The 25704-nt window shown below is 37.3% G+C and overlaps 1 protein-coding gene across 10 annotated transcripts in view; it reads right to left on the bottom strand.

Annotated features, from left to right (window-relative positions):
* NEBL (nebulette) overlaps positions 1-25704 on the bottom strand; it is a 341680-nt gene that overhangs the window by 54899 nt on the left and 261077 nt on the right. For 5 of the 10 annotated variants that reach the window (XM_072825442.1, XM_072825443.1, XM_072825444.1 and 2 more), the window contains 6 exons: positions 17095-17208; positions 15384-15485; positions 11296-11400; positions 9493-9600; positions 4182-4292; positions 1362-1472 (listed from right to left, as the gene is read on the bottom strand). The exons of 2 other annotated variants lie outside the window; for them this stretch is intronic. In XM_072825442.1, the coding sequence (XP_072681543.1) occupies positions 1362-1472; positions 4182-4292; positions 9493-9600; positions 11296-11400; positions 15384-15485; positions 17095-17208 (651 nt within the window). The remainder of the gene's footprint in view (positions 1-1361; positions 1473-4181; positions 4293-9492; positions 9601-11295; positions 11401-15383; positions 15486-17094; positions 17209-25704) is intronic. 3 more of the 10 variants (XM_072825445.1, XM_072825448.1, XM_072825447.1) reach the window with 2 other exon arrangements.

Genomic DNA, 25704 nt, shown 5'->3' with positions numbered 1-25704 from the left:
AATTTAAAGAACACAGATACAGCCAAAGATGGCTATAATTTTTTAAAAAACATAATAATTTTGAATCCTTCTTTTAAAAAGATGTTTTATTATTTATTTGAGAGAGATAGCAAGAAAGAGCACAAGTAGGGGGTAGAGGGAAGGAGAAGCAGGAAGACTGAGTCGGGGCTCGAGCGCAGGACCCTGAGATCATGACCTGAGCTGAAAGCAAATGCTTAACCAACTGAGCTACCCAGGTGCCCCTTGAATCTTCTGTACTTACAGTGCAATTAAACTACCAAAGAAGTTAACTGAACAAATGAATGACCATGAGAACCATACTAGATCATCAGCACATTACACTCCTCTGGACCCAGACACAATGATTAGGGCAGGTGTAGATTAGGGCAGGATAGAAGTTGATCCAATGAGATTCATTCCTAGGACCTTAACTGTAACTATAAGAAACAGATGCTCACTTCCCATTGGGATTACTGGCACAGATGAGTTATCCCTCTGTTAGGAGGGGCCATAGCTTAGAGATAGCCTCCCAAGTTTGAAGCAATAGAGAAGATAACAGAACTGAGAGAGGAAGGAAGAGAGACATCATTCAAATTCCAACCTCAAAGAAAATAGACTTTGGACTTTCTCTATTCACAAGCCAAAACGTTCCCTTTGTTGCATAACCCAGTGTAAGTTGGGTTCCTATCATTTGCAGCCTGACTAGTAGGGTTACCACCATCACCATTACAACAGTTTATGAGCCTGTGAGGACACAACTTTAAATTTCTCACCTCTCAATTCAGTCAGACTCTCCTCAAAGCTCAGTGCCATTACCTGATTCCAAAGTCATGACAGACGCCAAGGATGAAAGAACTAACAGCACTTCAGAGGCATTTCATTCCTTCCCACAAATTCCACGTAAAGTGAGCAACGGCCACTTCCATTTCATAAAGAGGTTTATGGGGCAGGGGGTCACTGAGCAGCCGAGGAAAGGGTTGGGGGACACTGCTGGGTCGTGAACAGGAGAGCACGTGAACCGCACCACAGTTACTGACGGATCATGACAACACGGTTCCCAATTCTCTGCCTTTCACTTCTTTAAAAGATGAGGTTGAGTCTCATACAGTTATTCCAGTTTATTACATACATTTTTCTCTACAAGCAGAGAGTGGTCATTTTTCTCATAACACATGGCAGGGAGATGGTAAACATTTTTTTTTTTAATTCATTGACTAGGAAATGACTATTAGGACATAGTTACTTACCATCTTCTTGCACATAAAAATTATGGAATGTGTATAGATCTTTGAGAAAGAGTGAGAGGCAAGGAAATCAGCTAAAGATTCATACATTCTCAGTTGTTAAATAAATATACTCACATCACTAGCCATTTCGGATGCACGTTTTGTTCTTTGAATATCAAGAACATCTGAAGTAAGTTCCATTCCTTTGCCTTTTATTTCATTTTCCAAATCTTTTTTATATTCTTTCTATGAGACAAGAACATTAGAGTTCAAAATACTACCAAAATTGACCTCTTCCTTCTTAGATCCAAGAGACACTCAGATATCACCTTAACTGACCTCTCTTCAGTGTTGATACTGTTAATCGTGTCCTCCTTTTTGAAAAGGGCTTAACACCACCTCTTAACCTTCCTCCTCCTAAATTTCCTGGGACATACTTGAACTGATACACCATGTCACATGTTTTCTAGAGACTTCAGAAAGGAGAAAATATCTCTAGAGAGGAAGGAGTCAGATTCCTGAGTATTTATGCTCCTAATTTTCTACAGAGATTCTATTTTCTCTTTCAGTCATGTTTAGAGTAGCTTCCAATATTATCAGTATTTTCCCTTTCATCCTATCTTCCAGTATATTTTGGTACCATATTGGTGCCATATTTTAAAAAGATGTCTTCCTTTTAAGTGGTGAGGAAGATCTTAGGAATGGATGCTTCTTATTAATTATTTGAAGTATTTCTTTGAAAGCTGTCTATAAAATATGAATCACCAAAAGATCACAGTTGAAAAAGAATTGGAAATTACAAAATCAAAAGGATTAACATAGCCAAAGTTTAAAAAAAATTCCACTTTATTCAGATTCATAAAACCGAATAATTTCCTACACATTGATAACACATAGTTTGAATGTTATTTATTTTAATATTATATTTTAAGCAGATCCAAATGTCTTTACTAATACTTATATGTAACTTGAGTTTTTTTTTTCCTGCTAGTGAATTTCCTTTTTTTTTCCTGCTAAACACATTATGAAAACAATGTATTTCTTGATTCAATTCAACTGAGTTGCACTTATGACTAACTTGCCAGATACAAGATGAGGCTTCCTTCCTTTAATAATAAGTCATGTTCCAGTAAATTCTAGGGTTCATTTAATGTTATTTTCTCTTCATCCAGTATAATTAAATTAGCTAGTCCTCTGCTTAACTAATAGCCTACAAGACATTGTAATGACCTGAATGTAATTTTGGAAAGAGTTCTGGAGTCAAATGACCTGGATGAAAGTCAGAGTTCTTTTACTTACTCGATCATATGACCTCAAGTAACCAAGCCTCAATTTCTACACACACAGGCAAAATGAAAATAAAAATACTTATCCTACCAAGGTCAAAGGGCAATTGGGGGAATAAAATGAAACAAAAGTATAAAACAATACTCTGAACATTCCGAAAGGCAATATAAATGTCAAAACTATAATAAAGTAAAAAATGCAAAGACAATTTAAAGCTAAATGCTTATATTTAGAAAGGAAAGTCATAATTTGATTAAGTCACTGAGAGTTCCTTTTCAAAATCAGACATCTCTATAACTGAATTAAAATATGTTTAATCAGTCTTCTGGGCCTTTTCCTATCCTGATACATACATTCTGAATCAATACATCTAAAATAAGATTCATTCAAAAAAGAGAAAGAAAAGAGAAAGTCAATGGCAAGTATATTAAAGTCATTTGTGGATCTTAAAATAGGTCTTACGTTGTCATTTACATGTAAATGATAGATTCTCCTTTAAAAGTTTCATATAAACTGCACATACTTTTTAAATGGAAGACAATTAATAGTAGGAAGGTGCAATTTGATTAGCCTTTGACTTCAAAAAATTTGAGAGGAACTAGGAATGAGAGAAGGTAGGAGAACAGAAGCACACTTCCATAAATTATATGTCTATTTCAGCCCAGCAGACGTTACAACAGTGAAACACATTAAATTTCTAAAAGCAGTTAAATGGTAAAGGCCAGTTGGCATTCTGTTACTAGGGGAAGTTCAGGTACAGAATGATACTCAAATTCATTTCACTGATTCAAGATATTGCTTTCAGGGATAGTTTCTTCAGTTCAAAATTCAGGGTGATGTGGCCTTCTCTAATACTTCTCTTAAATTAAAGAGCATTTATTTAAACAGGGAATTGGAAGACCTCCGAGTTACTTTCCAGCCATTAAAAAAAAACAAAAAAACAAAAAGAAACTTTTAAAGGGATGGATTATGAGCATGATATTTTTAATTGTTGGGTTTGAAGAACTATTAAGTTCTTACCAATGTAATACATAATAATACATATTACCAATGTAATACATTAATTGTGAGTCAAAGTGCACCAAGTTTGGAGTGGGAAGGAGCAGAATCCTGTTGAGAGTAAAATGAAAAATCAACATGAGTTCCTATCTTCTCTTTGCTAAATATTTTTCCCCCTTAGAACACAATCCACTCATAAATAATGTGCCGTTTATCCAAACCTTCACATTTGAGCCTCTCATTTCTGATATCAGATGTCATGAGAATGCTGCTGGAGAGCTGCAGAGAAAGCTGGTTCTAACATGCATTTTTAAATAACTAAATTTGAAAAGAGTTAAATTTGCCTCACCGATATTCAAAAAAAAAAAAAACTGCTATCAAACTATTTATAGAGCTTCTGAGATACAATCAAACACAAAATCAGAATTATTTTTCAGGTTTTTCCAGGAAATCTAGGTGATTTCTTCCCCCAGCCTTAAAAGGAAATGTCAACACACACTTACCTGTTTTTAGTGAAAATGGAAAACTCTGTTAATAAAGGTCAGAGTGAGAGAAAGAGGAATGGATTAGCATCTCAACCAGTTAGTAGAGAATTGTTGGGTAAATATCTCCTGGGTTATTTCTTTAGTTTTCTTGCACAATATTTAATAATAAACTGCAAGACCATACCTCTTTCAGAAGGTTGGTGATGTACTTAACATGTAAAAATTCTGGAGTCTTGTCTAAATCCAGTGATGACCTTCCTTTAATCTCCTTCTCAAAATCTTCTCTGTAAACTTTCTGTTAAATAAGACCACATAATTTGAAGTTTAGAAAACACAGGTCACTGTTGGAAAGGTATTAGAACAAGAGTTCCCAGAACAAAACTGAGGATTTCCTTATATAATTCTACTGCCTCAGAGTCCTCATAGCCACAAGAAAATGACTCCAACTTTACCGTAAATCTTAGAATCCTATCAAACAAAAGCAGAACCGTTAAGTACCACTGCCTCTGGGAAAGCGCTCAGAGTGAGGCTTCTTAACATCTTACTGGTCTGTCATTGTTTGATGCCAGCCTGATTGAGAGGAAAACCAGTAAAGCTGGATATTTGAGAAGCACCAGAGTTGTTCATTCTAAAGAGAGTGAATCCATCCATTGGAAGAAAATCTGGCTGCATGGAAGGCCATTCAAAGCACGACAGCATTAATGCTGAGGTTCTCATCACCCCTTTCACTGTTTCCCTTTTGTGAATTTGGCAAAGGAGGCTGGAGCACATCTTCCTTTAATGATTTTGGCACTGAGAATATTTCTCTACCATCTATGAATTAAGTTACACTGTGAGGAGTCTTATCTTCAACTCATTAAATTGTTTTCTAGGTAGGAGTTCACAAAACAAGGAATGGAAAAGGGAATACAGACAGTGATTGTAGAGGACAGACATCCACACCCCCACCTCCCCTTTGACATTCTTCTGCCACTCTTTGGCTAAAATTTCCTCAATTCCTGATTGGAACTATGCATTTGAAAACCAGTGGCAACTTGCGCTTTAGGACTATAAAAACAGTCTCTCTAAATAACAAAGATGTCCATCCATGTAAAACATTTACCAAACAAAAGCTCATATTTTACTAGCTAAATATTTTATTCAAATTGCATCACAAAGATGGAAAAACTAACTTCTGTATGAGATTGTTATTAATGGAGAATGAAAGGCCATTTCTAAGTTCATAATATTCCTATTATAAAGATAGGAAATTATATAAAGAAATTCTCCCAAACCATGAGGGAGGATTAGAGAGGTCTGTTGTGGCCTCTCTTACATTTGTGTCACATACAGCTGTTTAACAAATGATCTGTGTAGAGAGAGAGAGAAAAAAAAAAAAGCCCTAGTAGATGTCCTGGAAATACTAAAATTCAACAAGGTGATTCAAAATTTGCATTGAGAACATTCTAAGTTAAAGGAACTATAGAAATTCCCAAAGAACAATGAGAAATCACCCTCTTCTTTATATGAAACTAACTGAAAGTATATGGTTATAAGACTGAATCTAGGGCATTTGCAGGACAAAAAAAATGTTTCTTTAAAAAAGCAAAAATAAAAATTCGGGTATATTTATTTATTTCAGATAATTCACTTCAAAAAGCCCTTCTTCTATGAAAAACTTATTTTACTGAAATAAGTCACTAAGGAAGGTTGGTTATGACTGGAACTGGCCAATACATGACTGGGCAGGGGGAGAAAACCAAAAAAAAAAAAAAAAAAACCCTTTTGTATGCTTTTTGTGAAACAGAAGGCAAAGAACAAAGCCAGATTTAGAGATTTCTTCCAGAAAACACACTAATTAAACCTCTATCTGGCCTTCAAAGAAAAGTGAGAGAAGCATAATTATAGGCTAAACCAGAAACATTAGTGACCAACCCTGAGATCATAAACACTTAGCTTTACCCAGAAGAGGCTCAAGAAGCTCAGCGTCAAACTCGCCTCTTATGAATAAAAACCATCTCTAAGCCAGATGATTCTCTTTGTGTCTACTTCTTTGGACCTATATTTAAAGATATCTTTCACATCAACCTTGGTCTAACTAAGATTTTGAGATTTTTACCTTTCTAGCCTTTAGAGTGTCAATTTGGTCCAAAGATAGTTTCTATTGAAAGATTTCTCTTTCCTCAAGCCCTGCTGAGCAGAAATATAACTGCTGAGCCTAAAAATCTAATAGCCAGTGGCTATAATTAAGAGGAAAACATGTCTCAGCTTCTGCAAAGGATAATTCCCCCCTAGCGAAATACCAGAAATCAGAATAGCAAAAATGGAAAGCCAGTATTAACAGATGCCCACGCAGCCCCTGATGTAAACGAATTCCGTAACATGTAATAAATGTATTATTGCAGTTAAACCTTAAAGCTGTTTGCACCTGATGTTAAAATGGCCAACTGGAAGGAATTGATTAGTTCATTTGACTGATTTTGGTTTGTTTTTTTTTTTTTTAAGTCATCAACATTTTATTTTTCTTTTGTACTACATAGCCATGGCAATTCTAAAAGCAAAGTGCCAGTTATCAGACTTCCAAGATCTGCACAAGGAAACATGCCTACATAGAAACAGTAGCGCTTTTTCAGTACCAAGGGTATCTTTAAAGTCCCTGTCATCTGAATTTGTTATTGGGGAATCTTTCTTTTTTGGAGGTCCAATCTCAACAGAAAAAAAAACAACTGACATTTCATGAAAGAAAAACAATTTGGTCTACGTTGCCCATTGAAACTCTGAGAAGCAGATGATCCATATATTCTGGTTTTCTTTTTAATCCATCTGGTTTTTATGACTTTAAGTTAGGGGACTATTTGTATTCTTCCATGAGTTCATGTTTCCCAGGTGTGGTTGCTGGACCACTGACATGAGAAGCCTCTAGAAAATCGTTAAATATGATGGCCAGGCTCCTCTGCAAGATGCATGAAGGATGTCCTGGGCAGCAGCTTGAGGATGTGCATTCCCAGCAGGTTTCCCTGAGACTTATCCACGGAGAGTTTGAGAACTACAGCATGGGAAAGAGACGGGGAGGGAAAGTGGTGTCTTCAGAATAGAAGGTACAGAGAGGATCAAAGTCAGGAAAACAGGGGAACATTTCCCTCTGCAAGTAAGACAAGGAGATGAGGCACCAACACTTCAATAATAATAGCCTGTGGTTGATGGGAAGAACGCAGAAAGCCTAGTATGAAGGTGCTAGATTTCTCCTTAAAGAAGGAGTCATGATGAAGAGTGAGAGCCAGAGAGCCAGGGGGACAGCTGGGTGAGAACCACATATACCATGGGCTCTGGAGGCTCCACCCAGAGGTTGCCTTCCAGCTCCCCAGCTGGTAACGGCGCAGCACTTGACAAGACTGGATGTCTGGATCATCCTAAAATTTATATGTGCAAAACCCCCTCAATATGATGGACGCATTTGGAGGTGGGGCCTTTGGAAAGTGATTAGGATGGACAAGACCATGACAGTGGGGCCCTCATGATGGGGTTAGCACCCTCATACAAGTCACAAGAGAGCTTACTTCCCCTCTCTGCTCTCTGCCACAGGAGGACACAGCAAGAAGGCAGAAAGCTGCCACCCAGAAGAGGGTCTCACAAGAACCCTGACCTGCTGGCACCCTGATCTCGGACTTCCAGCCTTCAGAACTGTAAGAAATAAATTTCTGCTGTTTGAGCCACCTAGTCTGGGATACTTGGTTAATAGAAGCCCAAACAAACTAACACAAAGATAGTCCAGTAAGAGTTATCCCATTAAATGTGAGTTGTTGTAGGGCTTCTGAACCAAGACCAAATTTACCTGCTCTGCCAATTCAGTTAAAACAAACAGCTAAAGAAAATAAATAAATAAAAATAAAACAAACAGCTAATTTACTCAAAGTATTCACCTGACTAGTCTTGATCAAATTCCTCTCTATTGGCTTAAGAAGCTATGAGATTTGAAAAATACAAGTAATGATCTTCTCCTTTCTTGCTTGAAGAAGGAATTAAACAACTTGGACAATTCAACAAGCCATAGTAATGTCTGAGTGCCCTTTCCCTGAGAAGTTGAATTATATAACATAGCAGCACAAATAGCAACAAATAGTATATACATTGTTTTCAAAATTCCTATGAGAGTTTTATTGTCCAGAAGTTATCATTTCTCCTTGTTTTGGTGTTGTTATTGGAGAACAGAAAAGATCATACCCACAGAGGACACCTCAAGTGGACCCCCACTCCACCCCCACCCAGAGCAGTGGGGCTATACTGGGCTGATACCGCTGTCGGCTATTTCTGTTCCTTTGAAGTAGTAACTTGGTGTACACACAGAATCTGGATGTTGGCTGCAGGGAAAACCTGTGTCTGGTGTCTGGTCCCAAAAAATGTAGGTAAAAAAAAAAAGAACAGAAGAAATCTCAGTAGGACAGAGCAAAACCATTTGGGGAATATCTTGATGTGATTCAGTATCATTTTAAGTAGAACACAAAGTGCATATGTACAAAAAATTCTTAACTGCTCTCTTCTCTTGATATTTTAAAACTTCCATGTCACTGTTGGGGTGGGAGCAGATCAACTACATAAACTAACAGAGAAAAGAGAATCACTCATGACCTGACCGGGTCCTAAAACATTGGCATTTACTGGATATGTAATTTCAGGTAAGATAACTAATTTCAGTAGATGACTATCCATCAAGGGATATACCCGCCTAGCATCAGTACCTTGAGGGGATTAAATGATTTGACATATATAAAGCTTTTAGCATAGTGCTTAGCACAGAGTATTTAATAGATATTAGTTCTATAATCACTGAAAAATAAAAGGTAAATAAAGCAACCAGCTCTTCATTTTCTTTTCATTTTTTTCCTACTCATCATAGTTTTACATGGATTCAACCTGAAAGTGTCAACCTTATCATCATGGAATGTGAAAGGGCAGTAATGAGCTCACCTGGCCTGATACTGTATTTGCCAAATGAGAAAAACTAAGAGCCACAGAATTCCAATGACCCAGACAAGATGCCAGATCTAGAATACAGATTCCCTGGTCTTCTTGAGCAGTGTGCATTCCTCCAGACCCACTCAACATTCTTTTTTTTTTTTTAAAGATTTTATTTATTTATTCTTGACAGACACAGAGAGAGAGGCAGAGACACAGGCAGAGAGAGAAGCAGGCTCCATGCAGGGAGCCCAAAGTGGGGCTGGATCCCGGGTCTCCAGGATCACACCCTGAGGCAGGCGCCAAACTGTTGAGCCACCCAGGGATCCCCTCCCCCCCCCACTCAACATTCTAAATTACTTTGCTAGTTCCTTTCAAATGGCAAAACATCAAATATGCATTAAATAGTTGATCATGGGCAGGGATACCTGGCTGCCTCAGTTGGGAGAGCAAGTGTTTGAGTTTGAGAGCAAGTTCATGAGTTTGAGCCCCAGTTGAGTGCAGAGATTACTTAAAAAATAAACTTGAAAAAAAAAAGTTGAATACAAATCAGAGGGACTCACCTCACTCTGCATCTTCTGAGCCTCCTTGGAAGCTTGATAGGAGGGAGTCTCAACAAATTCAAGCATGGATTTCCCCTTATTTTTCTCATACTCTTCTTTATATTTAACCTTCATTGAAAAAAGGGATAAAAAGCATGTAAAGCTCACAAGCCCTTATACATATAGAGCAAAGTAAAATAAATATGTCCAAAATTAATCCTAGTTTATAAAATCATATTATTCTGGCCATTTGAGTTGGTCACTGGGCTCCCTGTGGTAAATGACATACAAAGAAAGTAGAGAGGTAATATATAAAAATATTTAAGGGATAAAAATAACTTAGAATTACTAAATCATGTAGTTCTAGGACTTGGATGAGGTATTTAAATAGCTGGGATATATAGATATAGCTCATCTATCAGGGTTTAATATGTATATGCTCATAGTATACACATATATACATAGAGACAGAGAAAGAGAAAGAAAGAGATCCCTGTGATGGCTTCGAATGTCTTCCAGTAAATCATGGGCAAGGAGGAAAACATAGGTGTGATTCTCTGTCTTTTGGCCAAAGGGAAGACCGTGTTCGCTGGGACTGTTGACCTCTCCCACAGACACTGAGCAGCACACTCACACAGAGCTTTTATGGGATTGCTTTCAGTTTCAGCCTGCATTATTCAATAATATCGTATCATGAATCATTTATTTCAATTACAACAAATCTCCATCTTAATTTAGTTTATAAAATGATCAATACTTTCTATCTCCTAATCACAGAAACTAGAATTATATGTAAGCTGTCAGAGCGATTGGCTTTTTCTTAGCAATATACCTTTTTAAATTAAATTCACAGAAAAGTTTTCATCATGACTCATTATGTTCAGAAATGTATTTTCACAAAAATTCTTAGATATAAGTAATTTTTATGAAGTTGCTTCTTAAATTATATAATAATAGCAGTTTTAATGATGATTAAATCCCAAAGCAGTTTTTCAATACTTAGAACTTTGTGGTAAACAGGAAATGTAACAGGTTTTTAAACTCCTATTTGTAGGCCTATTTTTATTTCAGAGAAGTATGACAGAGTGATCAATGAAAGTGAAGTGTGGTAACATACTATGCTATGATAAAACTTTGGGGAAAATTATATTTAAAAAAATACAATGAGGAAAAAAATGTACATTTCCAAACCTTAATGGAGAGCCAATTGGTTTATTTTTAATGAAGGTGGGTATCAAATCATTAAGAAATTTATGTTCCACAGGGTACCCTTCATAGAGTGATGTAAAATTGTATCTTAATAGATGCTGGAATGACATCTTTTGCAATTACTGGAACTCAGAATAAAAAAAAAAATTATAGATACCACCTTTAAAGTATGCAGGCAAGATTTTTTTTATATTTGTTTCAGGGAATATATAGAGTTTAATAGTTGAAAGAAACATTAATGTAAGATAATTTTTAATAACTTTTCTAATTGATCTGAGAAATTTGAATAAACTTTGCACCTGAAAAATTAATTTTGCAGCTCAAGATGACAAATTAGTACACTATAAAAACCGAAATCATCATGAGATTCACTCATCGTTTAATCAATTGATATATCTTAAGTTTAAAACTGTGTGAAGTAACTTATTTTATGAAATGCTTTTACACCAAAACATGCAGCTTTCCAACCCCAGTAAAATAGACAGAGTAGTGTTTGAGATTTTCCAAAGCAACATTCACATTCACAGGATGTACATTCTGTTCAGCAGCTGCACCTTTTTGCTGTAGGTGCATGGTAGTTGGTGGTTAAAAGGTCCAGACAGAGAGGGCACAGACCTGACTCTGGAGCCTGGCATTGCCTTTATGGTGCAAATGTTCGGCAGCATCCGCGTCAAAATGATACATTCCTTTGTTTTCCTCAAAAAGCTTTCTATATTCTCGCTAAAATAGAGAACATGAACATAATTCAGAACAAAAGAGATCAATTAGAACAACCAATACTTAGGGATGCAAACTGAAAAATACAAGCCAATAAGAACTGCAAAGCTACCAAGTCCCACGTCAGTGGGCTGCTCTTGTAGGTTTCTGACACTGAGGAAAACCAGCAATGCAGGACAGACAGGCAGCTCTCAGTAGTCAACGTGAGACATCCTAGAGAAGCAGGAGACCATCAGCTGTCAACACAGCCTAAAAAGACACTGGGGAGTAGCAACGGAAAAGCCAGTGATAGGGCTCATGTGAACAAGCAAGGTGGACAAAAGAAAGGCAATTTGTCCCGCCCTTCTTCTAGAACAGAAATGTTTTGATAGCATCTACAAAAAGAGAAGGAAAGAAGAGAAGAAAGAACAGAGCAAAGGAAAGCTAGAGGCAGGAAGGGAAAGAAGTTGTGCACAAGGAAGACTGAAGGGTCATAAGAAAAATAAGAGAGTGAGAAATAATTCAACTCATTTTCCTAAAAAGAGAGGGTAGGAGGAGCCTGGAAGAGAAACAGAGGAGTCTGGGGATAATCGGTTGAATTTTTAAGGTGAAGAAATTGAATGAAGACTACTATTTAGAGACACAGACAAAACGGCAGATTTGGAAGAGATGCCAAATCTGGCAACCGTGAGACACCAAATACAACAGGCTGCGATGAACAGAAATTGCTTCATGATTTCTCTCACTGGAGATCAGACACTTAGTTATTTCACCCTCTTTGGAAAAGACCTCTAGAGATAAATGGTAACTCTCAAAGACTCAAGGCTATAGAGACTTCAGCTACCACTGGTTGCTCGTTCAGCAATGAGGATTTCAGGGAAAATGACAATGTTGTGTAGGATGCAGGGAGAGGTAAGTCACATTTGAAAGGGAGTGGGAAAGAGCTGTCCAGAGGAGAGCCGACATTCAGGTCTCAGCAGATGCTCCAGGGATCTGAGAGTGAACCAAGAAGAGGCACAGAGCCAGGTGTGGGAAGCATGGAAGGATGCACACAAGAACGGTCATTCCATGGGGACACAGTGACAGTCCCCAGAGGCACTCTAGACAATCAGAGCACTAAGATGTGTGTCCCCCAAAACTCTAGCCAGAATAAACTGAGGGAGGGCAGCCCCGATGGATGTCTCAGTGGTTTAGCGCAGCCTTCAGCCCAGGGTGTGATCCTGGAGTCCTGGGATCAAGTCCCACATCGGCCTCCCTGCATAGAGCCTGCTTCTCCCTCTGTCTGTGTCTCTGCCTCTCTCTCTCTCTCTCTGCATCTCTCATGAATAAATAAATAAAAATCTTAAAAAAAAAAAAAAAAGAATAAGCTGAGGGAGTAAAAGACCCCAGGAAGCTCATGAAAATGATCCCATAGTACATCTTGACTGAAGAGAACAAGCTCTAAATGTTGGCTCCTCTGCTAATTAAAAAATGATAATAATAATCTCAAAGGATAACAGTATACTTAGACACTTTATAATTTACTTAAAAGTTTGTATATGATATATAAATAAAATAATGAATTGAATGTAACACTCTAGAATATATTCCAAATCAAGTTAAAATCCAGCAGAGCTTCGGATAGTATTTCTGTAATAATGGATATAGGCTAGGGAAAGATCAATAGATACTGTCCCTAATGATCTTTTTGGGGGACAAAGAATTTCAGAAACTTCTATTTTAAAAAAATCTGTTTGAAGAAAGATCTGCAAAAGAATTTTCAAGACCTGCTGTTACTTATGTAATAGTCTCTGTTGCCTCCTAGTGGGAATGACACAGAGTAACATGCAATACATATTTTTCATTTATGCAAAGGTATAAAAGAAATTGAAAACTACTAGAGCTCTATTTTCCAGGGGTAAATGGTCTTTCAAAACTTTAATTAGTACAGCTGTTTAAACTCATAAGGACTAATTTTACTCTACATACTATGTGTTAAAGAAAAATGATGATTTATACCAAAGACATTTAAAGGTCTTTAAAAAAAGAGCCATCTATAACAAACTGACAACTAATTTTGGCAGAATGTCTGTTTGTTAAGCACTTTCTTATTCAATCTTTTGCTAAAATTAACTTCCCTTTATAAATCAGCAAAATTCCAATTCTCCACACATTAAAATTTAAAAGAGAGCAATTGTAATGTACAATAAATTTTAGCCAATGTATTATCATACAACTTTAATAAATAGATACCTCAGCGTAACATGCTGAGTCTTAAACCTTCTCTCTCATGAAGTAATTATTCAGTCACAATTTTTCTATGGAGGAAAAAAAAATCTATAATCTAGGCAAAAGCACTACCTGAACCAAGATTTAAGCTTTAAAAATGGTATATACAATAAACGTTATATATGACTGTGCTGAGTTTCTCTGCTGAAGCAGTGATAGAAACAATTTATATTAAACTATGATTTTTTCACCATTATTATAAAAGAGAGGACAATATTCTTGAAGAGGAATATTGCCTGGGAGTGGCATGTACTCTTCCAGCTACCAAGCTTTCAAATTGCCACCATGATATTTTTATTGTCCTATTTGCACACAAATCCTCATGTCCTCAGGAAATTTAACTCAAGTATGGATGGAGAATTGTCAAGGGCAAACGCCACTCAATGATCAAGATGGGGTGGCAAAGAACATGAAGAAAGCAGCAGGCTCTGAGAATAGAAATGTACTGACTTTTAGAAACATCCCTATGAGTCATAGAGCAAAATGTGAATCTGAAAGAGCCACCAAGGAGTGGAGGAATGTGGGCAGAGGTGGAGGGATGAGCATTGAAATGGCAGGAAGGGTGACAAAGTATCCTGGACTAGAGTCTAATTCTGCACCTGATAGTCCTCTATGCTTCTTTGCCTGCCCAACAGACAGGAAGAATGACATGCTGCTTTTCCTCCCACAGCCCAGTGACAAAAGTCAATTAATTTTGAAATCTCTGAGTATGAATTATTTACACCCGTAATCCATTTCAAAAAGGATGACATTGGTGATGCTGGAGAAAGGAAGATTACAAAATAATGAGCAGAAGTTTCAACACATCAAAGCCAAACACAGACATTTTCGAACCTGAATTGAGGCTGTATCTCATTATTCTAAGTAGTTTGGGAACCAGGTCTGGACTACAGATTTTTTTGTTTTTGTAATCCAGGACTGTGAGCGCATCTCCTGAAGACAATTATTTTCACATTCCTTGCCCAACATAATCTTCCATCTGATTTTACCTGGCCCAAAGGAGATACTCAATACATCTGGATATTTTGAGCGAGGGAGTGAGCATGTGAGTAATTATTAAAATAGGCACAGAAACAACTTGAGGTCAAATTACAGTTCATCGTCACCATGGGCCTCTGAGATGTAGGCAATGAGCCAGGGCCATCAGTTAGGATAACCAGTGAAGTCAGGGTCCACATGCATGAAGTGTCTGAAGCAGCACCTGAGAGGTGAGTTTCACTTGGCAGTGTGCACAAATATTTTCCTCAGGACACGAAAAAACCACTCTCTCCTCCTAATTGCTTTGAGGAAAACGTGGAGACCTTCACAAGTCTAAAGGTAGAGCGTCAACGTAACGTAGGGTTTCTTTTCAGAGAAAATATAAATGAGACTAAGACGATTTTGTATGCTACTGAGGCCTAATACCAGATACTCTACTCCAGCCTCCATAAAATGAAAGATCCCTGATTTAAGCCTGACTTTTCAGAAACTTCAATCTAATTGGGAAGAAGAAAAGGGAAGAAGCCAGAAAAGCACACTTGCACATGCACCTTGAAATGACAAGCTAGCAAAGAACCCCCTTTGTAAAGCGACAGCTCCGGTGGGATTTCAGCAAGCAGGCCACTACTTTCCAATGAGTTAGTTATTCTGGAGGAGGCGCCTGGCCCGCCTAAGGAAGCAGGTGTGGTCATGAGCTCCGCAGGCAAATGCTGGCTCCGTGGAGACACAGGGCCTCTTTGGTGGCCGTCCAACAAACTTACTCCGCTGAGCATTTTGCTGGTTTTCAAAGCATGGTCTAAATACAAGTTGGGGAGATCTGAGACTGGATCGTGCATGTTTTGAATGTCTTTCTTGTACTTCACCTATGAAAATAACATGGAACAAAATACCATCTAGGAGAAGAAAATATTATGCTTTCGCGTTATCGCCTTCATTGTCTCCAACACATCATCAAGTACCATTTAGTGGGAAATTAACAGGTAAATTTCAACAAGAAGCCACTAGATGGTGCTCATTCACTATTGAATGAGTAAAAAAGTTCCTGGGGGACTTGAAAACATTTTGATAATTGTTTTTACTGTTTACATATTTTAAAAGGGTGATGTTCATAGAGTGGAGTAATTTTAATAGACATTCTGTTTTCAAAACAAAAAGAACAGCAACTTTATTCTTTAGAAGTTACTACCGTATTTTAATTATGCTTTGAAGCAATTTCATAGCTCTTGCTGTTTTTCATCCTATTGCCTTTTTTCTTTTTTTTTTTACCAACTGTTTTGAAAACAGAGTATTAGTAATCATAATACTAAAATATTAATCAAAAATATTTGAACATTTAATGTGTGCCAAACACTTCTCTAATTACTTTACACATGATAAGTATTCGGTCTCAACAGCCCTAGTGGAAGGTACTTCAAGGAGCTCCATTTTACAGCTGAATAAACCGAGGTACAGGAAGTTAAGGTACAGTATGAAGAGGCAGAACAGGAATCAAATCCAAGCAATCTGATTCTAAACCTTGTGCTTCCAACACTATGCTCTAGGTTCCTTTAAGTATATTCCAACTCTATTTGCTCTACATTTTCACACGCTTGCAAGATGAAAACAAATAAGGAAACCATTCTGATATTCCCAGTGATCCTAAAAGACCCATTTTAATTGTCCGTAACAAACACACAGTGAGTAAGGAGAACAAATAACAATACCTACTAAACAGTGAAAGTAGGATATGCAGAGTCCCACAGGAGTTGAAAGGTTTAAGTGATCTAACAAAACAACAGTTTAACAATTCTTCCTTCATCTTAATACTTACAGAGGCACTCCACACACGCTTCAACTATAGCAAAGTGGTCCTTTGTTTTCCATGTTTCTGTTTTTACACTAATGCCTAATTCTAATAAAAATTTAAGGCATCTTTTCTTGCAAACCGAAACTTGGTTCTTTTTTAAATCATACCGCGAAACCAAATCTGTGAAGGAGTATTTTACAGCATTTACATAACGGAGAGGAAAGAAGCTGTAAGCTGTTACAAATGCAATTTCTGAAAGTCTCTTTGTTATAAACTACCATGTACCAGGTTGTACTTTACAGAAGCTCAATTTCCTGGGCATAATTACATGTGTTAACTATTGTCATAACCACTAATTTAGGATACTACACACTACTTTTTCTGCAAAACTCTGTAATCTATTTCTACTCTTGATCAAGCATAATAGTTTTATTAGCAATACTATTCCTACTTATTAACTAATTAGCAATCAGTAATCATTAACAGTAACTTACAATAACACATTTTTCTCAAAAAGGTTTCAGGAAAATATGCTTCGGTGTTTTCAACCAAAATTACTTGGAAACTCCATAATCTTGATTAAGTGTAAGTAATTACAATACACTCAATTCTAAAAAGAAAAGAATCAAAAGATATCTATAATAATTTTCTATGAATCACAAGTCATGAGGCACAAAGTAACTTACATCGCTCACCAGGGCAGTGGCAAGCTGGCTTTGCCTAAAAGAAGGACTTTCAAGAGGATTATAATGATGTTTCTTATCCTTCATTTCATTATCAAATTTCTCTTTGTATTTAATCTGCCATAAAAGAAAGAAACAGGATAATTTAAGTAGGACATTTATCTTTAAGCTTTCAGAATGGCACATTTGATTTTTAATTAGATCAGATAAAAGCTACCTTAAAAACGAATAGTAGCAAAGTTTAAATCCCTGGTATTTTTCCCCTTGTAAAGCTTAATTAGGCATAAACATTTTTTTTTTATGAAAAAACAACCTCTACGTGAACATTGATCATAAATGCAATTAGGCATGAGCTCAAATCCTATTAACAAGAATTATACACTAAAATCTCAGGATTTTTAAATGTCAGTTTCCATTCCTGCACTCTTGTAATCTATGATCAATTAGAAATTGAGACCACAAGTGAAAGAAAGTCTACCGCATTTAAAAAATGAACCCTGAGCCCCAGAATTTGAACATGAGTTTTCCTGAGGGAATTATTCCAAATACAGGCCACGGTTTGGACTAGGCTTTTTCTCATCATTTCCCACTTGTTCAAAAATTCATTTTTTAGGGATTACATTTTCTGAAATGTCCTGTGTCTATTTAATGTCAATTTTTATTCCTCTGCTTTAGCTGCACAGTGGTATTCAGCAGCAAACTATCTGTAATATGCATTCCGAATTATTTTTTCTCCTTTTTAAAGTAGTCTTAGGGCAACCCAAGAAAGGATTATCCGCTTATCCTACAGAACCATATATTTCTCTATCCATAGAGAAATATATGTGAATGTGGGTTGTGATAGGTATCGGAAATATAGATAAAAGTTCTTTACCAAAAACGAAAACCAAAAGCCAGTTACTTGAATCTCATACCCCCTTTGATGCCTGTATCCAAGAGAGGATGCACAGATCCCAAAAGCAAAATTGTCTTATTCTCTTATAATATTTTTACAATATTACAATTCTTACAATATTTTGTGTTCTTACAACATTCTTATAAGACACCTTTATTCATACATCTTAAAGCCCAGCCTCGAAGTAATTTTCAGTAAGAAGCATTTTGGGAATGGCTCACATTATCTATTTTAATAGAATGTTTATTGGGTGATGAGGCACGGCTGATACCTATGGGAGGTAGTGAAAATCTTGGTAGGAATACATTTGGGAAAGATTCCAATATGGTTTATAGGAAATATTTTCTGCTGTGGCTCTAATTGCTAATCATAGCTTTCTGACACTCCTATTGCCTTACAAATCCAAGCAAAATCTCACTTCTAATTAGTAAGGACACTATAAAACAAGAAAAAATTCTGATTTTTATAAAAACATATTCTATGTCTTGAAATCAGGGACAATATCACCAATGGAATACATTTAGATTTCATTCACTACTTTCCACAGTAGCTGGCTTTCCCTGCCTGGTCCTCCCCTAAATGCACAATTCCACTCTCTTTGCACTTTCTACAGCCATCTGTTAGGGCAGTCTTCACCATATTTTAACCTGTGCTTTTGTCTCTCTGGGTTTTTAGTGCCTAAAAGATATTTACTTGACAATGAGAGAAGACTCTCTTAACTGACTTCCACTTGAATGGCACTCCTGACTCTGCTACATTCACTAACACTCTCCACTTACTGAGTAAAACATTCTGACTGATGGCCTGGGTGCCCTGAACATTCTCGGCTGGTAGCTATTTAACCCATCAACTGATCCAGCCATGCAATCTTGGCTTACATCACGTCTTCCTTCAGCTATTCAAATTCTCCAACCCCAGCCACCATAAGCCTCTTAGTTACATATTAGCTAAGTGGCAAAAAAATAGATTATATCCTCTCTGAGAACAGAGAGCCTGTCCTACTGTCCGCACACCACATGGAGGGGTTGAAATGTGGAAATTGACCCGACACATCCTCACCTGCTATGAAACCTGGCATGTGTTCTTCCCAAGGGAAGGTGTATTTCTGAAAAGCAATAATCAATGCACATCATGATGCATTCCTACCTCATGGTAGGAACTCAACACAGGCTCCATGTAATGAGTAGATGAAAAAGGAGTCATCGCAATGTGGATTGCTTTTTGCTTTTCAGAAATATACCTTCACTTGGGAAGAACACATGCCAGGTTTCACAGCAGGTAAGAATGTGTCAGGTTAATTTCTGAGCTTCCTGCCCTCCCCGTGGCCTCTGCCCCTAGCATAACCATGCTGGCCTGCAGAATAGGATGGCTTCTCTATGCTAGGGATGGTATAACCTGTTTTTGTCACTTAGCTAACAGATAATTAGATGTCCATGGTGCCTGAGGTTGGAGAATACAAATAACTGGAGAAAAACGACGCAAGCCAGCATTGCATAGCTGGATTTTGATTAGATTTAAATAGTTCAATACAAGCAGAATCCTGAATTTTTTCAATTGATGTTTTAAGACAAAAATTTATAGCAATACTACACTGTTATTAAAGATGAGTTTTCCTTGGAAATACTAGATTAGACTATTTTCTAATTTGGGACATATTTTAGTTATCTGTTATCCTCCCATTAGGCAGTGAGCAAGGAACAGATTTTTACTCACGTTTTATCCCCACTGCCTTTTTTATTGGATTTGGCACTTACTATATGTTTATTAAAGAAATGCATAGGGGCAGCTGGGTGGCTCAGTGGTTGAGCATCTGTCTTTGGCTCAGGTCATGATCCCAGAGTCCTGGGATTGAGTCCCTCTGCCTATGTCTCTGTGTCTCTCATGAATAAATAAATAAAATCTTTTTTTTAAAAAAAAGCAATACACAAATTAATGGTGAAAATGATAGGCAAAAACACTCTTTTAGGATTTAAAAAATGTATCAAGCCCTGAGACAGGTATTGGAACTCTAATACTTCTCCGATTCTCCAAGTCCATACACACACACACACACACACACACACACACACACACCACAGAGTCACTGTTAAATTGATTGGAACAATATCCCATTAGGAAGAAAAAGAATGTAAAATAAAATGAAAAATGATAGATTTAAAAATATTATATTGAACCTGTATTGTACTTTACAGTTCCTGCTGGACTTTTATTCATTCATTCATTCACTCAAGAAACTGTCAGTTTCTGGGCTCAAAAGTGCTCTACTGAAGAGACTGAGGAATTAGCTGGTAACTGTGTTCAAATATCTGAAAAAATTTAAAAACGGCATTTGTTCTACTGCAGAAGGGAAAGTTAGTAAAGATGGGCCTAAGTTTCAGCCAACGAGATTTCTGTTGGTTATAATGAAAAGAAGTTACATTTCAGCTAATACCTGTAGGATATGCAGAAATTATTCCTATTAATATTAGGAACTTTTTTCTGAAAGCCCTCTCTCACTTCCCAAAGTAGAGCATGTACTGCTGATATATCTTTGAGACACCCCACATTTGCCCAGCCACACAGATCATGCCTGGCTATAATTATCTGCAAAATGGTCTGTGCCATGCGTCTTCCTCCATTAGGCTATAAGCTCACAGAAGGCAGGGACGTATCTGTCCTGTTCACCCTTGAAAACCTAACCCCAGACACAGTGCAATATCTGCTTCAGTAACAGTTTCGTTTGAACAAACACACAGATGGACAATGTTGAGAAAGGATTCTTTCACTGAAACGCAGGACCAAGTAATTTCCATGGGGTCTTCAGATCTTTCAGATCTTCGTATAGCCTTGTGATTGATTTTGATGAGAACTTTGTATTTTTTTTCATTCCTTCAGCATATTTTACTTATAATGATTGTTTTTAAGTTTTCATAACCACCTCAAGATCATTCTAAGATGGGAAAATACCAGTTTTGAAGGATCATCTAAGCACATGACTCTACTTTCAAAAATTATTAGCATTCGATCTATTCAGCTAGTATTTCCTGAGGCATTGTGTGTATTAACTCTCTACTGGGCACTGGTTTTACCTCTTCCTGAGGATAGCAAAATCACATGTAAGTGATTTAATCAGAAATTATCAAGTAGGCATTGCTGAATCCTGGAGATCACAGGATTTATGTTTTGCAGAAGAATAATAAAAACCTCAAATTCACATTCTTTTGAAATATGCGTTGGAATTTGGTCGGCCTCACGTGTCACGAGCACTGGTCACAGTTTAGGTCCTAATGAGGGTGGACTAAGGGCATAAATCACAATTCTGAGGAGTAATTGGGTACGTAAAATGAGCTCCTCAGAACTAAACACCATCTCAATGCAATATTCTTCTGAAAGTATTAAATAGAAGTCTGATATTTTAGAAATATAACAAATGATAATAAAGTACTCTGATGACATTACTAACCAAGCACAGACTAATGCAAATCATCCCCAAATTTGTGATTGTACTTCAGGCAAAATCATGGTTGTGTCTGCAGGGAGGTTTAAAATCCATTCACATCCCTTCCCCCACACACACACACCCTTAATTCATGATTCAAATATAGAAATGTATTACAAAGTGTCTCAATACCAAATCACCTCCCTCAGACTCCCTCATCTAACCTGCACACGGCTGCTTTCTGGAGAACTTTTATTTTTGAAGATTTCTACCACTAGTAGGCATTGGGCTATACATCCTAAAGCTTGAATTTTTAAATTCTATCTAATTTTTCCAGGTTATTTCTGTAGTATGAAATTAGTTGTTTAAAATATATCTGTTCCTCCGATCCTTGTAATAAATGTAGTAAGAACCAAAGTATTGTTCAATTTATCTCTCCCTAAGCTTGAGTACTCCTTGTGATCAGATTCAAAGATGCCCAAGGAACAAAAATGCTAGAGTTTCTCTCATTAACTACAAAGTTAAATAACTGCATTACACAAAAAACACACTTAGCAGACACTGACACCCAACTGTTTCTTATCTCTTGATGTAAGGTTTGCACTTAAATGAGATGAGAAAATAGCCAAATAGTTTAAACGGGTCCTTGCTCACCTTCTGACTGGTTCACTCGCTCACTACACATACACACCCAACATCCTATCCTATTTTCAACACACACTTCACCTATCTGACTGTCTATCTCTTCACTCACATCTCCAGAGGCAATGCTTTCCCTTGACCAACTGGTTTCTCAAGACCATTTGAGAAAGGGAGAAATAGGTGTTGGGTTGGGCAATTTTGCTATGGTTTTAAGATAAATGTTATCCCTTATACCTAAGTCAATCCCTGTTGAAAATAAGTAAAAAGTCACTTATACTCCTGACTGATTTTATTTACATATAAATATCATCAAATCTAATGGTCCTGATGTTTACCAACTTTTTTTTAAATGGGAAAGGTATCATACTCCTAAAAGTTTATAAGGAATTTTAACAGATTTAGCAAGACTTTCAGGGGCCCACACTTGGAGGAAATACTGGAACCGTTAAACTACAATAATATCACTTAAATTCATTCCTCATAACTGAATCTGGAAAAGGCAATGTTTCAATGATCTGAAGCCTGACTTCTAAACCTAGTAGTTCAAAGCTTTGCCACGAGGGGTGCTGGGTTTCACAGCACCATCTATGGCTTGGATTCACAGAGTCAGAAAAAGGCAGAAAAAAAGCAGACCCCAAATGTAAGCTTTCCATCACAGCCATAAAAACAACTGTTAGGAAAAAAAAAAAAAGGAAAATTCAATAAGCATACCTTATCAGCGAAAATGAAAAGTAAACAACATAATGCCGCATACCTATACCTCCAATCTTAAGTGAAATTGAACTAAAAGCTGTCAAGGAAGATAGTATAACCAGATTTCTATGTAGAACTTGTCATAAAATCAACAGTATTCTCAAGTCTGAATTTTACACAAAATCATATCCCTGTCCTTATTTGCATAATAAAATAACATCTTCCTGACTTGGCACCAACTGTGAATGATCTAGAGAAATTTGATTAGTTGGTTGATATGTATTTATTGAAGTCCAGTCTGTGTCATTCTATAATGATGAATTAAACACGTCAATCCTGCCTCCATAAAGCCCCCTGTGTGATAATAAAGGAGATATTTAAAACATACATGTATAGATAAGGGCACCTGGGTGGCTCAGTCAGTTAAGCATCAGCCTTCAGCTCAGGTCATGATTCCGGGGTCCTGGGATCAAGCCCCGTGTCCAGCTTCCTGCTCAAGAGGGAGTCTGCTTCTCCCTCTCCCTCTGCCCCTCTCCCCGTGGTATACTCTCTCCCTCTCTGCCTCTCTCTCAAATGAATAAATAAAATCTTTAAAAATAACATACATATAAGTATACATATAAGTATACACATACATATAAGTATATGACTAATACAAATTGTGTTACGAACAATAAAAAAAAAGAACTGAGAATAAAGGAGAGAGAGAAATACAATTTAAATTGGCAACTCAAGGACATGACCTTGAAGCCAATACTTGGGTGTAAAGAGGTTGGTTGGGAGAGTGCTTGCCAGGAAGGGAAATGGGAGATTCTCCAAACCAATTAACATCCCCATTCAATTTGAGAACAATATTTATAATTAAATCTTAACAGCAATCTCAAATGTACTTTTTATGTTTCAAACCCATGCTTATCAATACATCACATGCAATTTTAGAACAAACACTAGTTATTATAAATACAAAAGTTTTCCTTGATGTTATAAAACTAAAAGAATTCCATTCATCACGTCGATAAATTTCCAGTAGTAAATGAAGACAATATACGAACATATTAACAAATTAACTGATCCTAGAAGAATTTTTTAAGATGATGGCTTTTTAACAGTTACTCTGCTGACATTTGAGATACTTGTAAATAAACCAATCTCATGATCTTGGCACAGAAGATTTCTTTTTTTTTACTGATTTTCTCTTAATTACATGACCGTAATTTTTTGTGCCTTCTAAATTTAAACAAAGAAACTTTACAACTAGGGAGGCAAAGCCTTGGTGCAAGTCAGCAGGAAGGGTTTTGTGTTTCCATTACTTTTTCTGGCATTAATCCCACAGAGCAAAATTTACTGGTAAATTGGGAGAAATCTCTCCCTTGCTTTCTCGATCTTCGCTCCTCATCAGGCAGGTCTTAACACTACAAATCTCGAGCACCAGCTTCTCTGTGCCTCCTCTCTTACACATTGCTCCTGGAATGATCTGCCTTCTTCCTGCATTCACCCCGCCCAGGGTCCCCTGGTTGTTGCCATTCTTCAGTCACTTCCTTTCTCAATATTTCTTTGTCTTTGAGTGTTCCCCTATTCAGTCTGTCATTAGGTTAGGAACAAGAGAATATGTATGCGATCTTCAAAGTTGCCAATGAAAATAATAAACCATACTTTTTGCCCTTGTCTCTAGTTCATCCACCTGAAAATACAAATGGAATGCAACAAGTTCATTCCAGAAGCCCTATATATTCATGTGCCCACGTTTCCTTTCTTCTGATGAGTTGACACACTATGAGAGCAGCAAGAATGTCATGGAGAAAATAAAGATGACAGATAGATTGTAACTTGCAAATTACAACCTGCTTAGATATATCTGATCCTTCAGTTGCTAAAGGATTCGGATTCTTTTTTTTTTAATCTGCCTAGAAACTGAGGTTGGCTCAAATGGTAGGATTTCTGGTGAATGAATTTGAAATATCAAAATAAAAGCTCAAATCTGAAAATTTTCTAAGAACTCTCAAATAAGATCATGAAGGAATGAATTTCAGACTGGAATCTCGGTGAGTGTGACTAATCCCCCTTCAATTTGTGTGTGAATTCCCATAAAAAGGCAGAGCGAAGCCATTCTGACTATTGGCAGTTAAATCATTCTTGTGAAGTTATATTGTATTTCTATGGGCCAGGCAACATTTTAACACCAACAACAAGCCTAAAACATAACTATTGTGGTCATTTCCATTTTACAGATGAGGAAAACTGCAGATGGAGACCTGTCCGAAGTCATTCAACCAGCAAGAGGCAGAAACAGGAGTTTGGCTCAGGCAGTCCTGCTCCGGAGCCCATTTTCCTAACCTCTCAACCAAACCACACTGCTTTTCTAGAATCTGCTGCTTCTCCTAAATGTAAAATCTATGGGAGGTCTCTGTCCCCAGAAAAGGCTAAAGAAGAGTTGCTATGTGCTAAGACGCCCTGCCTCTCTACCGAGTGTTATTTGGAATGAGAAGAGCCCCTGGAGCCACCAGCCACCTCTGCCCTTGGATGAGAACATGTCCCAGGCTCTTAGTGCATCCACAGCTTCCTGAGTCATAAAGTTGTTCGGTAAGTGGAAGTGCCTTAGAAATCATAAAATAATTAATATGACACTAAATAATTAATATGTCAGTGCACTGACATTCGGGCATCTCTCGTTTACCCCACGAGCAGCATGTTGCCCCAGGTTGTGAGCACCCCATGTGTGGACCAAGATGGTACCATTCTAGCTGGCCTCCAGGACGCCTGGTCTGCGCAGCGCTCCTATGCTAACCTTCCTTACATAGCACTTTCTTCACGATGCTTCTCTGCTCCAAATTTTCGGCCACAATTCATTTCCTACCTGAAAGTGGAGGGTACTTGAGAGACGATAGCTAAAATGGTGACAAGTACTGGTGACTCCTCAACAGTACAAGGCTCCCTATTATTGCACTTGAAATCACTTTTTTAACTT

Source organism: Canis lupus, chromosome 5 (assembly GCF_048164855.1).
Source record: "Canis lupus baileyi chromosome 5, mCanLup2.hap1, whole genome shotgun sequence".
NCBI classification, from domain to species: Eukaryota; Metazoa; Chordata; class Mammalia; order Carnivora; family Canidae; genus Canis; species Canis lupus.
Note: the sequence above shows the minus strand (reverse complement) of the source record. Positions and strands in the feature narration are given on the sequence as shown.